At 54.3% G+C, this 18529-nt stretch overlaps 1 protein-coding gene and 1 long non-coding RNA gene across 3 annotated transcripts in view; one reads left to right on the top strand and one right to left on the bottom strand.

Moving 5' to 3' along the window:
• LOC145721894 (uncharacterized) overlaps positions 1-8278 on the top strand; it is a 119067-nt gene extending 110789 nt beyond the window's left edge. The window contains exon 2 of the long non-coding RNA XR_014145902.1: positions 7960-8278. This is a non-coding gene — a long non-coding RNA (uncharacterized LOC145721894). The remainder of the gene's footprint in view (positions 1-7959) is intronic.
• A 900-nt stretch (positions 8279-9178) lies between these two features.
• Positions 9179-18529, bottom strand: part of VGLL4 (vestigial like family member 4) — an 83009-nt gene continuing 73658 nt past the window's right edge. For both annotated transcript variants that reach the window (XM_081822326.1, XM_081822333.1), the window contains 3 exons: positions 17539-17761; positions 12362-12485; positions 9179-11959 (listed from right to left, as the gene is read on the bottom strand). In XM_081822326.1, the coding sequence (XP_081678452.1) occupies positions 11688-11959; positions 12362-12485; positions 17539-17761 (619 nt within the window). In that variant the 3' untranslated portion in view covers positions 9179-11687. The remainder of the gene's footprint in view (positions 11960-12361; positions 12486-17538; positions 17762-18529) is intronic.

The following is an 18529-nucleotide window of genomic DNA, read 5'->3' as shown; positions in this document are numbered from 1 at the left end:
TGGCTGGCTGCCCCCCAATCTATTTGGAGCCTCTTCCTCCGCTGGTCCCCATGGTCCCTCGGAAGTCTGAAGGGGCTCACAGACTACCAGACTCCTGCCCCTCAGACAAAATGGGGGTTAATGCCCTCCACTGTTTCCCATAGTTTAAAGGAAGGTACTGAGCACCTGGACAGGCAAGAAATGGAGGACAGCCCCTGTCCGCCCCCCCAACCAGCCTAGTGCCGCCTACCCAGTGAACGTGTTTTTGAATAAGTGATTGTACACGAGTGAATGAACGATGGCTATAGTGGGATCCATTTGGAAACATGATGGGGCCTTCGTTCTTTCCCAAGTGGACCAAACCCTGGCTGGGAAGTCTGCTGGGGAAGTCCAGGCTGATGTCTTCATCTGGTCCCCAGCCAAGGCCACCCCCTAGACCCCTCTGTTCTCTGACTTTCCCACAGAAAGATACATACCTGTAAGTTTCCCAGAGAGGAAGTGTGGGGCACAGGGCTGCTAGGAGGCCCAGAGAGATCTGGATATTTCCAGTCTTATATTAAAAAATAAAGAAATGCCCAAACTGGGTTTTAGAAACTGGTATATTTTAAATGTTTACATTTAACAAATGAACACTTTTAACACATGCACACAAATATAATCGTGTCATTCACAGGGTAATTACAGTGTTTATAAAGAAAAACCTTAGTTCGTGGCAGGCTCCAGGCAGTGCGGTCCAGAAAGGGGACCCAAGTTTGGAATTGGATGATGAACGGCTCCTCTCAAATGTGTCTGTCTCATTTGGAGAGAGCAGAAAGTGAAACCTTAGGGCCCTCTGGGGGTGTGCGGTCCCGGTCCTGCTGCCTGTTCTGCCTGGCATCTTACGATGAGTCCTGTTGTGGGAAGGTCCCCCTGCCTTCACAGCAGCGGCCCCAGCCCCACCGTCCCCATGCCCACCCTGGCTTGAGGTGCCACGGCGCGGCCTCCAGCGAGGCCCCCCCCCCCCCGCTTGCCGGGGCCAGGAGCGTGGGCTCAGGGCAGGAGCGTGGCCTCGCCTCCTGACCTTGCCGGGGTCAGGGGACAGAGGGCGGGGGACCCCGGCAGCCAGGACAGGTCGGAGGCTGGCCCGCATGGGCCCATGGGTCCCGTGCGTGCCATCCGGCGGTCGGGCCACTTACCGCGCATCAGGCCAGGAAGCAGGTTGGGAGACTGTTGTCCGTCATCGGTTTCTTCAGAAGGAATTGTGTTGAGCAGTAAGGAAGTGGTGAGATCAAGTGGAAAAGCCTCAGTCCGACCCTTACTAGCTGGGTCTCCTTGACAAGTTACCTGATTTCCTCTGGGCTGCAGTTGCCTACTCTGTGAATGGTCACACCGCGGTCCTCGGGCTCTTGAGAAGACTGAGCGTGCGAGTGGGTTTGGTAAATGATACCCACCGTCCGGATACACCCCATTTCCACTGATCAGTTGGGAGACATCTGTGTTGTTTCCACTTTTTGACTTTTATGACTAATGCTGTGAACATTTTTGTACGGACGTGGGCTTCCATTCTCTCGGGTACACATGCAAGAGTGGGACTGCTGGGCCACAGGGTCACTCTGGTTAACTTTGTGAGGAATGGCCAGGCTGTTTTCCACAGTGGCCGTGCCACTGGGTATGTTCCCAGCAGCATCTGAGGGGTCCAGCCGCTCTGCGTCCTCACCAGCGCCTACTCTCTGCCTTTCTGATTAAAGCCATCCTAATGGGTGCCACGTGGTATCTCTTCACGGTTCTGATTTGCATTTCCCTAATGACTAATGATGTTCAAATATCTTTTCATGTTCTTCTTAGCCGTTTATGTCTTTCTCGGAGAAATGTCTGCACAGCTCCTTTGCCCGTTCATAAATTGGGTTGTCTTTTCACTACAGAGTTGTAAAGGGTCTAAACACAAGTCCCTTATCAGATGTATGGTTTGCACAGATTTTCTCCCGTTCTGTGGGTTGTCTTTCCACTTTCCTAATGGTATCCCTTGAGGCACAACATTTTTTACTTTTGATGAGGTCCAGTGTATCTATTTTCTTTTTTTTTTTTTTTTGGTTTTGTTGCTGTGCTTTCAGTTATTTTTCTTTTTGATTTTTTTGACTATATAAACATGGACCTGATGCTCAAGTTACAAGGGATGCTCAGACCAGCCTCGCCCCCATCCCACCCACCCGCTGTAGGGAACCATTAAAATTAATTTCCGGTTTATCAACTGTGTGTTTATTTTTGCAAAATTTTAAAAGAATGTAATGTTCTTATTTTCTCTTCCATCTCAAAAGGAATGTGTTTATAAAGAAGGTGCCATGCCACAGACACTCGCATTTTTCTTTCCCTCACTAAGGAAATCCGGGAAATGGCGCCCTTCTGTTCACTGAGCTTCCTCGCTGTGTTTTAGGGCCACGGCGGCCCCTAATGTGGCTGTGCAGCAAATGGCTTAGCAAGCTGGTCCCCCACTGAGGGTCACTTGGGCTGTGTCCAGTCTTTGCCTGTAACAACCCATGCAGCAGTGAATCACACCCTTTTGTATTTGTGGAGGTGTATCCTTAGGACAGACTCCTAAAAGTCAGCCTGCTGGGTCAAAATCCGAGACAAGGAGTTCTGTCGGAGAGTGCTGGTTGCCTCTGTAGGGCTTTTGTGCTGTTTATCCTACCAGCTTCCACCAGGAGGGCTGCTTTCCCACAGGTTCACAAATACAATGAATGAATGTACTGTCGAGCTTTGGGATTTGTGCCCACCTGATAGGTGAGAAAATGTTCTCTGCAGCTTTTAAACTTTTTATTAAGATTTATTTATTTGAGAGCGAGAGAGAGCAGTGGGAGGGGCAAAGGGAGATGGAAAGAACGTCAAGCAAACTCCCTACCAAGCACAGAACCCAACTCGGGGCTCGATCCCATGACCCTGAGATCACGACCTGAGCCGAAATCAAGAGTCGGGTGCTCAACAGACTGAGCCACCCAGGCATCCCTGTTCTGTGCAGCTTTAAAAAAATCAACTTTATTAAGGTATAATTTGTATACAGTACAATGCACCTATTTAAAGTGCATAGGCTGGTGAGTTCTGACAATCTACTTTCTGTCACCATAGGTTAGTTTGCCATGTCTACATTTTACATAAATGGATCCATAGGGTACATAGTGTTTTGTGTCGGGCTGGTTTGACTCAGCACAATGACTCTGAGACGCATACACGTTGCGGTGTGTGTGTTCTGTCCCTCTGATGGTGAGTAGTCCCCATTGTGTGGCGATACCATTCTTTGTTTCACTTTGCCTGCCAGTGGCCATTGGGATTGATTCCAGTTTGTGCCTATTATGAATAGAGCTGCTATGAATATACTTGCACAAGTCTTTGTGGACACGTGTTTTCATGCCTTTGGTAAAGAGGAGTAGAATGGCTGCTTCCTATTGTATAACTTTAGACGTCACCAGACCTTACTCCCAAGTGGTGATGCCACTTTCTGTCCCTGCTCACAGCACTACGTGAGTTCCTGTTGCTCCACACTCTCACAAGACCTTTGGTGCTACTAGCCTTTTTTATTTTGGCAGTTCTAGAAGGTACAGCGTGGTGTCTCTTTGTGGTTTGCATTTCCCTGAGGACTAAGGATGCTGAGCACCTTTTCAGGTTCTTACTGACCATTTTATTTCCTTTTTTGTCAAGTGTCTACTCACATCTTTTGCCCATTTAAAAAAAAAAAAAAAAAAGGTTACCTGTCTCTTTGTTATTGAACTGTAGGAATTCTTTGTATATTCTGGCTACAAGTCCTTTTTATATACACTGTGAATATTTTCTTCTAGTCTCTGGTCTGCCTTTTCATTTTCATAGAAAATGGTATCTTTTAGAGACCAGGAGTGAGTTTTGATTTTTGTGAAGAGTATTTTTTCTGCTGAGTATTTGTGTCCTAAGAAATTTTAGCATTTCTCTTATTCTGAGCAGCTGAGCCCCTTTTCTTATGTTTAAAGGCTGTTTGCCTTTTTCTGTGAACTCACCGTCCATGTCTTTGGTCTGTGAATCCTTTTATTGGTCTTTCTCTTCTTGATTTGTAAAAGCTATTTGTATATTAGGGCGATTAGCCCTTTATGGGCTGAAGTGGTATTTTCTCCCACTTTGTTGTCTTTCCAACTTTGCATGTAGTTTTTTCTGTGCAAAATTTCACACATGTGTTTTCACATAATCCACTGTATCTGTTTTACTGCTTATAGATTTAAGGCTATAGGCTCCTCACTCCCAGGTTATAAAGAAATTCACTGATGTTTGTTTTGTATGGTTTCACTGTCATATGTTTAGATCAGTTCCATTTGGAGTAGATTCCGATGTACAGTGAAGCATGGAATCAATTTTATCATTTTGCAAGTGACCGTCCAGCTGTCCCCATATCTATTAAAAAGTCCATCTTTTTCTAATGATTTGAGATCACCTTCCCCAGACCTTTACCATTAAGATACTAAATCTCCATATGTACTTGGAGAGAACTCTTCTGTTGTTTCTGGACTCATTTCGTGCCCAGGGCCCATCTGTCTGTTCCCATGGTGACGCAACCCTCTTCTAAGTTGTCAGCTTTATGACCTGCTTGAACATAGAGCAAGGGAACCTCCTCATTATTATTCTTCACCAAGGTTTTCCTAGATATTCTTGCTTATTTATTTTTTCCCCATAAACCTTAGAACCAGCTGGTCTAGCTCCAGAAAAGATACTTGTTAATTTTTTTCAAATGGAAATTGTGGTAAATTTCATATGAACTTGGGCGGACCTGTCGCCCTGTGCGCTTTCCCTCTGTTCCAGCAAACTTTTCACAAGGCCCTGGCAAGGACCATGCGGGCCTGAGCTGACGGGTTTTTCTCACTTGGATGTTATCCATTTCATGTAGGTTTATTCCCTAGGAATTTCTCTTTTTCATCGCTCTTACGATGGGTTCTTCTGTTTTCCAACTAGCTGCTGTTTGCAGATACGAAGGTGGAATTTGGTTGTTGGTCATTTTATACTTTGCTGCCTTATTGAATATTGTGTTTATTCGTCTCAACATTTATTTTCTTGGGTTTTCTAGGTGCGCAAAAAGAGACCATTTCTCTCTTCCTTAGGGTATGAATATTTTTAAAGCTTTGTGTTATATGTTGCCAAATCTCTTCTTTTGAAAAATACGGTACCAATTTATGTTCCTGCTGGAAGTGTTTTGCCACTCCCTTGCCAGCACTGAGTATCAACATTTTTTAAATCTTTGCCAGTTTAGTACAACCTTCATTCATTATGAAGAGGACATTCATGAGGCCTCTTGTCTGCCAGGCGCTGTGAGGGAGGCTGAGGACACAAGGCCCCTCCACACCCCCTGGGCCTTATTCTAGGGTGAGAGGAGACAAAAGTTTGTTTTTTTCTCCTCCAGCTTTACTGACAAAAAGTGTATAAATTTAGGTTTTACAAAGTAGTGTTTTAATATATATTATGAAATGATGGCCACCGTGAAATTAATTACCATATCCATCCCCTCACATGGTTATTGTGTGTGTGTGTGTGTGTGTGTGTGAGAGAGATGAGAACACTTAAGATCTATTCTCTGGGCAAATTTCAAGTATATAGTATTTTTAACTATAACACCATGGTGTACATTGGATCTCCAGAACATACTCCTCTTACAGCAGCAGGTTTGTACCCTTTGGCCAGCATCCCCTCGTTTCCCCCCAGTTCCTGGCAACCACCCATCTGCTCTCTGGTTCTCTGAGTTCAGCATTTTTAGATTCCACCTATAAGTGAGATCATGTGGGAGTTGTGGAGGCTCAAGCTTCTGGAAGCTTTACAAATAAGACTGCTGCCTTCCTGGGCCCAGCCGATGGGAAAAGGACTGACTGCCCTAGTGGAGAAACCCATCTCAGGCCCAGAGAAGAACTCTTTCTGGAAAATCCCTGAGCAGTTATATAAAATCCATTATCCACCCCCACCCCCTTCTGTAGAGTCCTGTCATAGTAAGCCTTTCGGGTGCCTTGCTTGATCCCCTGCACAACCTGGGCGGTGCCAGGAGCATGAGGCAGAGCCAGCACCCCTCCCGCCCCCCTCTCCCCCCACTGTGTGCAAAGGCAGGGCTGGGTGCTGAAGACCCTACCTCATCACTGAGATGCAATAAAATGGACAGAGCCTCTGGAGCTCCTGCTTTTCCATAAGGCCCTCCTGCTCTGGGCCTGGCCCCCCCCAGTGTCCTTTGAAAAACCCTAACCATTCACAGAAGGCACTGCTTGTTGACACAGACTGCCCAGGCCCTGGCTGGCATGTCTCCCACCCCCAGCAGGTTATAGCCCACCCCCAGCCCTGGCGCCTCCTCCACGCAGCCTGCCCCACGCAGCCCTTGTTGTTCATGTAACCTTTTCCCACACACCTGCGCTCCCAGCTCTGCACCTGACTGGCTGTGTGATCCCGGGCAAGCCATCTTCCCTCTCTGAATTTGTCTCCCTCTGCACCCCCGGGCTGTGTGGGGTGGGGGAGGGGGTATTCGCATTGGCTCTGCACAGCCGCAGCCGTAGCGCAAGGAGGGGCCCCTCCAGTGGGCAGGTGTTGGACGACTGAGGGAGAGAATGGATGAGCCCCGCCAGTCCACCCTCCGGTAGCTGATTTTGCACTCGGGTGGTCTGAACCGGAGGATTATCACATCCAGGGGCTCCGAAGTGCCACCTCAGCGTGGGATGCAGCCACCCTCTCCTACCCCCCACCAAGCCCCATCTGAGGGTCCAGGCCCTGGAATCTATTTCAAGCCCTGCTCTGGAGCAGCTGGGCCTCGAGAAAGGCAGGGCCTGCCTGGCCTCACGCAGGCCGCCGGACCCCAGCCCAGGCCCCTCCCCACCCCTTCCCTGCTCCTGCAGGCAGCTGCATCTTTGCTGGTGCCATCCCACCCCGGTATCTTGGGACAGTAGGGTGTATGTAGAAAGGGGGGCGGGTGTGAGAGGCACACTCACCACCAGCCCCCGGCCCAGGCAGCTGGGACCTCAGGATAAAGGAAATTTCCTTCTCTCTGTATTTATTTTCCACATCCTTGACTTTGAAAGCCAAGCTAGTGTTGATATTTACCTTGGCCGGGCCTCCCCATCTCCCTGGGCCAGCCTGGTGTAAACATGATGTTCCTTCTCTCAGCTCTGCTAGGGTTGAGGTGGCCTTTTGCAACCAGTTCTAGGAATTTTGAAAGTCTGAAGGCGTAAGTTCAGGGACCAGCCCCCAGGGAGCCCAGGGTGCGAGGAGCCCCGGGGGCCTCTGTGCTGGCGTCCGGCTCCCTCCCGGGGATTCAGGCAGAGGGCTGCAGCGGAGGCGGCAGCTGGGGCCCCCTTACTCCTCTTGACGGGTGACGCCGTGAGAGCGCGCTGTCCCCTTACGCCGCCCCCATGAAGGTTGGCCCCAGAAGTCTTGGGCTCACCGAAGGCAGAGAGGGACAGAGGCAAGAGCTGGCTGCCTCCCCTGGGACTGGTTTCCCGAGGGACAGCCAGCTCGTCCGTGCTTGTCCAGGTGTGCCATCTGCAGTCCATTCAGCACCTGGAGCACGGCTGGCGGGCCGCCCCGGGGGTGGGAAGTGTGTGCACAGGCCGGAGTCCCTGCCCTGGGAGGCCGTGAGGAGGAGGCGATTAGAGAGGATGATCTGGGGCAGCGGGCGGGGCCGGTCGGCACAGGGATGGCGGCTGTGCGGTGGGCGCTGGGAGGTGAGGGGCGCTCAGACTCCCCGTTCAGATCCCAGCACCCCCGCCCCCAGGCTGGCCGCCGTTCGCCCACTCAGCAGTGAGGCCCGGGCAAAGACTTCCCTTCTCTGTGATTTGCTTTCATTATACAAGAACTAGGGTGTCTGTCTCTGTCCTTAGCGACGGGGGCGTTGTGAGGCGCGCAGTGTGTCATATGCGAGTGGGAGCCGTCATTTCTTTTGTTTGCTATCACACCACACAGACGTGAGGCCACATCAGTGGGCGCCACCGGGCGGCTGGACACTGAATGTCTCCCTTCTCCACACAGATCTGGGACATGAGCGACGATGAGACCGTCTGACGTGGCCCACCCTTGCGTGGCTGGCTTCTCCCTGGCCGCCTGCTGAGGAGCCCTCGGTTACCGGAGCCGGACTGCCGCCCCCAAGACCGGTGATTCTGGGCCCTGCGCCCCTCCAACCTTTGTGGTCTCCTCCTCTGTGTACCTTGAGGACCAGGGCCCCCTCTCCACTGCCCAGGAGCTTCTGGGGTTCTCCATTTCTCATGATTCATGATCTTACCAGTTCTGAGCTAAATAATAACCTTGGCTTTGGCATTGCCATTGATCTGGGAGTTGGTTCCCTCCACGAGTTCTTTTTTTCTTGTTGTCAAGTGTTTGATAGTCAAAACTCCCGGGATCCTTCCCACCTTGGCCCCCATGGGGCGGCAATGAGGACAGGGAACAGTCAGCCCAACACACCAAATGGGGAAATGAGAAAGCAGCTCCTTCCGGCAGCCATTGTGGGGGGCAAGCACCAGAGTCCCTGGGCTGCCCTGCAAACCCCAGAGAGGGGGCACCAATGCAGGCTGACGTCCTTGTGAGCTCTGTCAGCCTGGCCTGCTGGAGATGGAGGAACGTGCAGGACAGAAGGGCCCGCACTCGTCCTACTGAACCCAGAACTCCACTACGGACAGAGTCTGCCACCCAGACAGTTCCTCCACCTCCTGGCCTGTCCTCAGCTGTGGGCAAAGCATCTGTGCCTCCCTGCTCAGGGGCGGAAAGAAGTTTCTGCTGCTGCCTTGAGATGGTGGAAGGGCCCAGGAACAGGTCTCAGGGCCACATCCTGGTAAAGGCCTGGGTGGGAGCCCCTCCTGCCCCGGAGGAGGCCTCACACCCCCAGAGCCCACTCCTCTGCGGCCAAGTGAGGGAGGCGCCTTCCCTCCCGAGGGCCTAAGCGGTACCCGGGAGGCCCTGACTGCAGTGTGTGGTGGCACACCATCCGGGACACCCAGCGCTGGGCGTGGGCACTCAGGAGAGGGACGCACCCTCTCCACACTTGTGTTCTTGGGGCGTTCTCTTCTGCCTCAGGCCTGGGACCCAAGTCAACAGTGAGGCTGAAGGCGGACTCTTAGAAGGGTGGGCTTTCTGCGGGTCAGGTTGTCAACGGGGCTTCTCGTGGAGTCGGAGCTACAGCCGCGGTGCGCCCACCTGCGTGGGGCGGAGGGGGCACCCCCCCCCCCCGGGGCCCGTGGGTCACACGCACAGCCTGTGGTATAAGAGCACTTTATTACTGTTCTTAAGGCTACTTTTAAGTACAAAAAAAAGATGGCCTGCCAAACCTTTTTTTTTTCTTCTTCTTCTTCCAGGAAAAACAGGCCACAGAGAATGATATATTACAGATTTACAAACAAGGAGAGAACGGGCAGGACGCACCGTGACGGCGTGGCTCTGTGAAGAGCTCACTGTGCTCCTCCTGAGGCCAGGGAGTGTGTCCTTTCCCGGTGAAATGTTTGGTTTTCTGCCTCCCCGCGCCCGGGGCCCCTCGAGGGGCCCGCCTATCCCAGATAGGCCAGTGCCGGGGCCCGGGCCGAGGAGCCCGCCCTTCGCAGAGCCCGCCGCCGCCGGCCGTTTCCCGCCACCGCGCTCAGTAGCCTGGAGCAATAACAAACTAGTGGCTATTAAGGCAGATGCAGTGTTCTCATAGAATAACTGTGTTCCTGCACTTTTACAGACAAATCTACGACCAAAAAAAAAAAAAAAAGATCAACTTTTTTTTCCAAACAAAAAAAATATGAATGATTACACTGGGAAAGGGAAAATTAAATAGCTACATATCATTAACAAATTAATTGTTCTTCAAAAAATACCTACAAATTTCTCTGTACATTCTTTACGCACAGCGTAATGATGGTCTTAAAGTTACCTATATAAAAAAAGTGTTCTCACCGATTTTTCCTACAGAAAATATAGGGGCCCGAATGCGAAAGCCTGGAAGCCCAGTTACGTGGGGGTGAAATGTGTGCAGGGGCAAGAGGAGAAGGGCTTTTCTTCCGCCTGTGGAAAGACCTGCAGCCACGCTGGGACCACAAGAGCCGATCCGCTGACCTTTCTTTCTGCCCAGTGATGATTTTCACAATTAACCAGCTAACCTGTATTTTTCTTATACTCAAAACCAGCCTCGAGGGCTTCCGGGCGTCCACAGCGCCTCACAGGGGAGGCGGGCGTGCCTGTATCACCTGGCCAGGCGACTCTGTAAGCCCTCTGGTGGCCTTCTGGTGGCTGGGACGTGGCAGGCGGTGGGGGGGCGGGAGGGGGGGGAGGATAGAAATGAACGTTTACCAAAAAGAGGAGCAGCTGCTGAACATCCACAGCTGTGTCCGTCATGCTTTCTTCTTCGCCTAATTTCTAGTTAGTAGCTATTACTCTAGTAACGATAATAAACGCAGTGATAACTGTATAAAGTCAGTCAGAGGAATGTATACTGCCTTGGCCCCAGCGTATGAGGAAGCACAGAAAATACCATATCACAGATTGTCAGTAATCTGCTGTTCAGCCAAGAGGGTGGAAAGGGAGCAGTTTCTGCAAGGAGGGAAGTTGGAAGACACAAACCCCAACTCCCCCGGGAGCTAGTAATAAGCAGACAGGGGATGCAAAAACTAAATGTCAGCCAGCAGCAAAAAACTCCAGCATCCTACACCGCGGCTGACCCACGACTGGCCTGCCCGTCTCCAGGGCCTGCCAGCCCCACACTACTCAGGAGTAATGTGAATATCGAACACAAATCTCAAGAGTACAACTGTACCAGCAGTAAGTATATCTAGGACTGTAACTGACAAAAATAAACTAATTCTGAAAAGAAGCTAGTAAGTATTAAGGTTCTTGTTTACTAGATCTATACAATTAATAGAAACCAGCTATTTTTCTCCATTAAAACATGCATCACGTTGAAAGCACTATAGAATCCTCCAACCTCAGCTCTAGTCTAACAAACTGCAGTGTTTAGGAAAGGGAGAATGCCCGTGATTGGTAGTCTGCAGTCCAGTTGCAAGCACCTGAAATCTAGAGAGAAAGACCTATAACCTGTATGAGACTTCCCCTTCCAAAGCTGTTTTGTCTAAATTTAAAAAAACAAACAAAAAACACACAAATGGTCAGAAATGTCATCCTTAAACCCTTTGTTTTTCAGCAGTTTGCCCTCAGAGTACTAGCATCTCACAGAAAGTTGTCCGCCAGGCAACTTTAGCCCTCCTCCAATAGTGCAAATCAGACGCGACAGTTCTCTGTTCTCTTCAAGTAGACGCACGCACGCACACAGACACACACACGCGGGCCGGACCAAACACGCAATGGAAGCTAAGCCACACACACCCCGGTCTCGAGAAGCAAATTAAAAAGCACAAAGCATTTGGGTCACCAACGTCATGGCTTGTGACTGAGAAAGCGTGTGCCGTGGAGTCCTGGCCCCCGACGGGGCAGCAGACCTGCATCAGAGGTTTCTTTGGTAACTGAAGCAGGAAGGCAGGACGCTACGTCAGCTGTTCCTCGCGCAGCTCCTGCTATGGAGTTTGAGGGCCCCCGGGTACGAATACCAAGCAAGTACAAAAACAGAACAAAAATCCCAACGACACGGTTTTTGCGAATAAACCACCCCTCCCCTCCCCTTTCCCCCTACCCCACCCCCACAATTTTTTTTTTGTTTTTCCATTTTTTAAGCACTGACTGTTCAAAGCTCAGGCAAACCATGCAGATTGACATCTTGTTCAAGGGTGGCGATCCCTTCACGAGACCACGGAGGGGGAGTGACTGTGGCTGACCATGTGCGCAGAGGGGCTGGCGGGCTGGCCCCTGCGCGAGGCTGACTCAGGGCTGCTGGATGCGCCGTCCTTGGCCGCCTTGATCTGAAGCCACGTGTCACCCAGGGCTTTGGCAAAGTGGTCGTCCACGGAGCCCGTGATGGACACCGAGTTGGGCGCCGGCTCGGGCTCCTTGTAGTTCTTGCCCAGGCTCCTGCGGAAGTGCTCCTCCACCACGGGGTCGCAGGTGGCGGTGGCTGTGGGGGAGCAGGACAGCAGCCGGTCAGGGCTCTGGGGACAGAGGGCCCGTCCCCACCCGCCCTGGCTCGGCACTTGGCCAGGTCTCCTCTCTGAACCTGTAACATGGCAGCGTGCCTGCCTGGGCGAGGGGTGAGTTCAGAGAGACAACATGGCCTTCAGGTTGGTAGATCTTGTCCCAACCACAGTTTCTTCCCTGGAGGGTTCTTCCCCCTGTCCCACTCAAGCCAGACACAATGCTGGCCGCATGTGTGCTCAAAACAAACCTCTTTCAGCCTCAATAAAACCTAAACTCCAGGGGCTAGCTGTTCTGTCCACGGCACGATGTAGAAGGAATGCAAACACCCCACGTGAGTCACGGCCGCCGCCCGCCCCGCGTGCACGGACACTGGGTGACTTACAGCTCGGGGCCCTCCGGTAGCTGGCTGGCCCGGCCGCCGCGCAGCCGCTGTGCGCAATGGGGCAGTGGGAGAGGTTGCAATTGCGGGTGCTGGCCGAGGCGCACGTGATCACCGACGGCCGGTTCTGGGGAGAAGAGGAGGCTGCGGTTAGCTCTGGCTCGGCGGGCAGACGAGGGGCGGTGGCGCTCACCCCAGCTGGTCACCCCAGTCCTTATACACGTGCCACGGCTGTGAGGCAGCACGAGTCTGTGTGTCCCTCCACCACCACGGAGGGCACTCTTCCCACCTGTGGGGAGCCAGGGGCCGCCATCCATCGGGTCCCAGGCCTCCATGCAAGGCCCTCAGCAGCACCGTCCAATACTCTGCTGCGAGCCTGTCCCTCAGCCCCTCCGGACAAGAGGCAAAGTGAAGGCCGGTCTGTCCGCCGCCCGGAGTGACCTTGCTGACCCACAGCAAACTCAGCGAGGGGGCCTCCGCGGGTGCGTGAGGAGCCTCCACAGCTCCTGCGGTCAAGTCCCCAGGGCAGCCCGGTCCCTGCCCTTCTCAGCATGTGCCCTGTAGCCCAACGGCTTCTATGAGTCGTTCCAGTACCCTCCCAACACACTCCCAATTTTTGCTTAAGCTAAAGACAGCTCAACTTGGTTTCTATTATGACCACACAAATCCTGATGGGAGGTGGAAACGCAGGAAGTACATCCAAGTATGAATTTACATGCATCCCACCCCTGGCCGACACACACTCCTTCCCCACGACCACCACGCTGTCTGCCTGGTAAAAACTCTACTTGTTCAACCATCACCACCTCCCCATTTAACAAGTCAATCATGCCTTCCAAGTGTGCCCAGAAGACCCCAGCACCCGGGTCCCCTAGCCGTGCACACTTCAGAGCAAGGACCAAGAAGCGTTTCTGGAGCCCCAGACCTCAGCAAGTATCCAGAACAGAAAATACCTGTGAATCAAACAGCTTCCTCAGGTTCCTGCCAGAAAGACATCTCCTGACAGCGCTGAAGACAAGATAGAGGAGGATGTGCCAGGAGTTCCAAGAAAACTAGAGGGGAGCTGCTTGAAGGGCCCCCTCAGAGGGCCCAAGGATAAGAACAATGTCAATGTGAGGGCAATTAGGGCTTCTCTACCCCTGGCCTCTCCTTTAAAGAGTTCAATCAGTAGCCAGGATAGACACAAAAGGCTTGCACAGCAAACCTTCCCACGATGGGAAATGAACAGGAGTGAAAAACATGTTCTGTGATAAAGATCTGGGCCTACAAGGATGGGCCAGGACGTGCTTGAGCCTAACACTGAATTACTCACATCCAAGATGGGGGAAGATGTGGCTCAGCAGCAGCATGTAAAGGAAAAATTGGGGGTTTCATTACTAGCTCAACACATCAGCAATGGGGATGGAGTGAGTGCGACCCGTCACGGTATGGACAAAAGTGGTGCAGAGAGAACGTGGCTTTGAGGCCAGGTCTGCTCTCCACATCAGGCAGCACTTCACCCTGTCACCTCCATTTCTCCGTGTGGGAGACAGAACAGCAGCAGCTGAAGAGGGGGTTGGAGGACCGCCTGAGGGTGAGAGTTTAGGGCCAAACCTGTGGTGGCAGGGGTCCTGCCCTTCAGGGCTGGTCTTGCTATCTCTGGAGGGCAGCCTGCAGCCTGGAGCCCACCTTCTGAAGGTTCTTTTTAACCCTGAGCCTGAGATCCCCCTGGCTCCCCTCTTGTAGAATGTGCCCTCCATCCATGAGGTGGGGCTGAGGTGGCCATGTCCATAAGTCACCTTTGCCCTATTGGCCAGGCTGGAAATCTGACCCAGGCTCGGGGCCAACTACTAAGCCAGACTGAGTACGAGATTCAGGTTGACCTCAGAAGTCATGGGGTGGTCACGCCAGGCTGGCTGTGTGGGTTGAGAAGCAGAGAGCGAGAGAAGAGGACGCAGAGACATGGACCGGCACAGAGCCAGGGGAGGGAGGGCCTGGCTTCCTCACCAGCCCTCCCAGGCAAGGGCTGGCCCTTCCTTCCTGATCCTGCCGTACCCATGACCCTGGGCTCCAGGAGACGCCCCTGGTCCTCCCAGTAAAACTCCCTTCCTTTTGTGCTTCCGCCAGCTCAGGCTGGTTTTTGTTCCTTGCAACTAAAGTCCTGACTGACGCAAATGTCACCAAGTGGGGTCATGTCTTGGGGAAGGGGTCATGGAAGGTGAAGAAATGTAAAGTGTCAGAGAATGAATTTGGGGAAGCTCGGAATAAAGCTAGAAGAATCAAGTCAACGTCCAGCCTAATGTCAGCCACTCGGGACAGAAGGTGGCCCCCGAGCAGGGACCAGCAAGGCAGAACCACTGGTGAGCGTGGGGACGCCGTGAAGACATTCCAACCTCACTCCTGGTAGTAGCGGGTCATCTCCAGGACCCCTCCTGGCCGGGGACAAAGGGGACGCTGGGGACAGGCACATGGACAGCGGGCTCAGCCTCTCTCCTCCCCACAGCCCAGCCCAGCGCTCCTGGGACGGGCCACACCACCTGCCCCCCCGGCCGGGCTGCAGCGCCACACACCCACCCGGAACAGGCCTCCCGCCTCCAGATGGTGAATGCGGGGAGCTCCGCGGCCCAAACTCCCCGCCACACCCTCGCCTTCCAGATGGCGAAAACGAAGGCCAGAAACGAGTAGCCTCCTGGAGCTTCCGCAGCCACCCCAAGGCAGAGCCAGGCCGAGACTGTCACTCACACCTCACTCAGCCCTCGCCCCGCCCGCGCTGGCTGACCCTCGGCCGAGGCCGCCTCGGGGAAAGAGCATCCAGAAGAGAACCATTCTGCCGGGCACTGTCCCCGGGGCTTATTACTATGTACCCCTATCCTGCATCTCATCGGCTGCTGTCCTCAAAGCCACTCCCGCCGGCTTTCCGTAGCTTTCTTTAGACCACACCATCCCCTCAGAGCCGCCATCACAGAAACGTGAAGTGGGGTGACACTTTCTGCAGCCTCCCCAGACATGCCCTCTCTGGGAACCTTCCCATCCCCGTTCCCAGAGACCTGAGTGGGAGGCCTCCCCCGCCCGCCCGCCACCCAGCGCTGTGCCGTTGCTCCAGGAAGCCCCGTCCCCGCACCTTCCCTGGCTCCGAGCCGCGGCCCGGCAGGCACCCCGCCCCACGGGAGCCACGCTGACAGCGCGCCGGTGACACCCACCCCGGACGGCGAGGCCAGCCCGGTACCTGGCACAGCACTCGGTAACCGTCCGAGAGGAAGCTCAGGCCCCAGTGACCACCCAGGCCATACCACGCTGGCACAGGAAGGAGCTCGATGAACAGTCCCCAGGGCCATAAAACACATGCTTCTCCACCAACCCCAGCCTTGAAGTTTAGGCCTGGGCCGCTGACACATGTCAGGGAAGCCAAAGCCACTGTACCTGTCCCGGGAAAGCTATGAACTTATTCCATGGCCACTGGCTTTGTTCTCCATCCAGGAATCCCCTAAGAACTCAGGTGGGAATTCAAGGTCCTCAGTCCTAGAAAACCCGCTTAACAGGCCCCCAGCACATCTGACGGGCCAGGGGCCCTCTTGCTGGACTGGGCAGCCAGGCACACTTCACAGAAGGGTCGGGGAGACCATGGTGAGAAGAGCCAGGTCACCCTGTCCAGTGGCACACTTCTCACACAGCAAATATGACCAGGATCAACCAGAAGACCCTCAAAGTCACAGAAACCCTTGCTCCAAGCCAACACTACAGCTTCAGAGACAGCTGTTCTGGGCAGATAGTTCCAGGGGTTTCCGGGGAGCTTCCTCCCCCAACCACCATGGGCTCAGAGAAGGAACTTCCCAGTGGAGGGCCCCCCGCCCCGTGCCCCATCGAGGGACTCCCCACGGCACTGGCTGAATTCCCTGATCCTAGAAACCAATCTCTGATGCTTAAACCTCCTCTCCTGTGGCCTCTGAGTGCAACCCTCCTGCACGCACCCACCTCCCTGACCAGACCGCGAGCTCCTTCCAGGCTGGAACTGCATCCTACACGCATGTCTCTGTGGCTCCAGGGCTTTGCGGTGCCCCAGGGCACAGTGCACACTCCGTGAATGGAGGGGTAACTCGGCCCCCAGTTCCTATCAGAGTAAGTGGCTGTCTGCTGCTGCAGTACTAGCTGAAGTACCACAGTTACTGGATAACCGGTCTCTGCTGGACGAAAACCCCGAGTGCCTCTAGCTTGCCTGACCAGCTTCTAGCATCCTCCCCCTGCTCGCAGTAGGCGCCTACCCAGTTTCGTTAAATGAATGAATGAAACAAACGGGATGGAGATGCCTGGCTCCCACACAGGAAGCACAACGGCTCGTCAGCCTTACTGGGACCCCAGGCACCAGCACCCCCTCTCCCAATGCCCAGAGCCCGCCCCCAGCAGTACGAGAGACTCGATCAGAGCCGGGCGCCAGGCGGGGGTGCTGTTGTGGCGGTGGGGGGCTGCAGGGAAGCCGTGGCATGCGCAGCAGCAGAGCCCCCAGCTGCGCCCAGCATCTCCTCGGGACACGGCACCTGCCTCACTCACTGCCCGTCAGTCTTCAGCAAACGCTGACTGGGGACCTACTGGGTCACAGGCCCCAGAGGTTCACAAAGACACACCATGGGCTCGGGCAGGGATTCCAAACCTCGATGCTAATGCTTCCTTTTATATTTCTCCAGGAGCCCCACTTTTGAAATATTGGGGTTTTTTTAATCAAGCAAACTGTGTTTATTAAGTAAGAATTTAATTTCCTTATTTTCCTTTAATTAAAAAAACATCCCGATCCGCCAATCACAGATTCCCCACCAGCAGGAGCTAATAACCGCTCTGACCACTGACTCTACAGGATTCCAGCCCAAAGCAAAGGAACCTGACATTTAACTTCGTCGGTGTGACCTTCTAACAGGTAACTGCAGGATCTTCCTTGATCCTCCTAGAAACAGGATCGCCGAGGAAGACTACTGAAAACAGACCTTGCCTAAACCAACCCTGCCTTGTGCAAAGACACTAAGCCCCAGAGAGGTTAAGCGTCTGGTCCAAGGCTGTCAGGTGTGGGAGGCCAGGCCTGGGCGGGTCTCGGTGGCATTCGGGGAAACGGTCCATGCTGCCGCCACTCCTCCTTTCTCCAAGCGCAGAACCGAGGCTAAGCCCACCTCTCCCGCCACCTCCCTCCTGGCCCTGAGCCGCGCGGACGGGCATACCTGCTGCCGCTCCGCCGGGGTCAGCGTGGGCGAGATGCCCGCCGGCCTGCCGGCGTCCATGCTGTTCTTGGTCAGTGCCAGCGGCTGCTCCAGGCTGAGGCCGGGCAGGGACGCAAACAGCTGGCCGCCATGCAGGCTCACGGTGGGGGCCACGGCGCGCTCAATGGGGCTGCGGCTCCGCTCCCGGGGGTCTTTTCGGCAGTCTCCGTTGGCAGTCTTGCTCCTGAAAGAGGGGGAAGAGCACTCAGACGCGAATACCCGGCATGCCCCGAATGGCGAACGGGATGCCGGCCCTGAGCCCGGCGCTGCATGCTCATGATGTCATGGAGCTCTCCGCCATGTGGGGGATAAAGACTTGGCAGCGTTTCCGTTTCCCAAGGCTCAGGTCAAACAGCTCACCGGGAAGCCGAGGAGCCCCAGTGCTAACCCAGGGCGGCGTGACTCCAAAGCCCCTCGGTGGCCCCCTCCGCCCAGCATCCCCCCTCCCCCATCAGAGCCCTTCTATAATAAACTCCACGGGCTCGGGGCCTGGAGAGCTAGGCTGTGTGCTCGGGGCCGGCTCGGCTGGACAAGGATTCAAAAGGATGAAGAGGAAGATGACGCAAAGTCACCAGTCACCTCCTATGGGGTGGATCCTGCTCTGGGCCTCCAGCAGCATGAGCTCTCCAGATCTTCCCGGCAGCACAAAGGAGACGCCACAGCTACCTTTCCAGGGGCCAGAACCCCCGAGACTCAGGGCAGCGGTGCGGGGGCTGGTAAGGGGTGGCATCTGCCACGGCTCACAGTGCGCAGCTCTACCACCCGGAACACACCAGCCACAGCGGTCGGCTTCAGCGGAGTCCCGGAGACCCCCGCCGCGTGTGTAGCTCCTGGCAGGTGCTGTGGGGAACACGGACGGGGCTGCGAACACCACCCCTCCCCACGACCTTGGTGACCTCGGCTCAAGGCAGCACCCTCTGCGGCATCTGCTAGAGAACGACCGGTTGGGCAC

Source organism: Leptonychotes weddellii, chromosome 1 (assembly GCF_054177405.1).
Source record: "Leptonychotes weddellii isolate Sample4059 chromosome 1, ASM5417740v2, whole genome shotgun sequence".
Classification (NCBI taxonomy): Eukaryota; Metazoa; Chordata; class Mammalia; order Carnivora; family Phocidae; genus Leptonychotes; species Leptonychotes weddellii.
The sequence above is the reverse complement of the archived record's forward strand: the minus strand, read 5'-3'. Positions and strand labels throughout refer to the sequence as shown.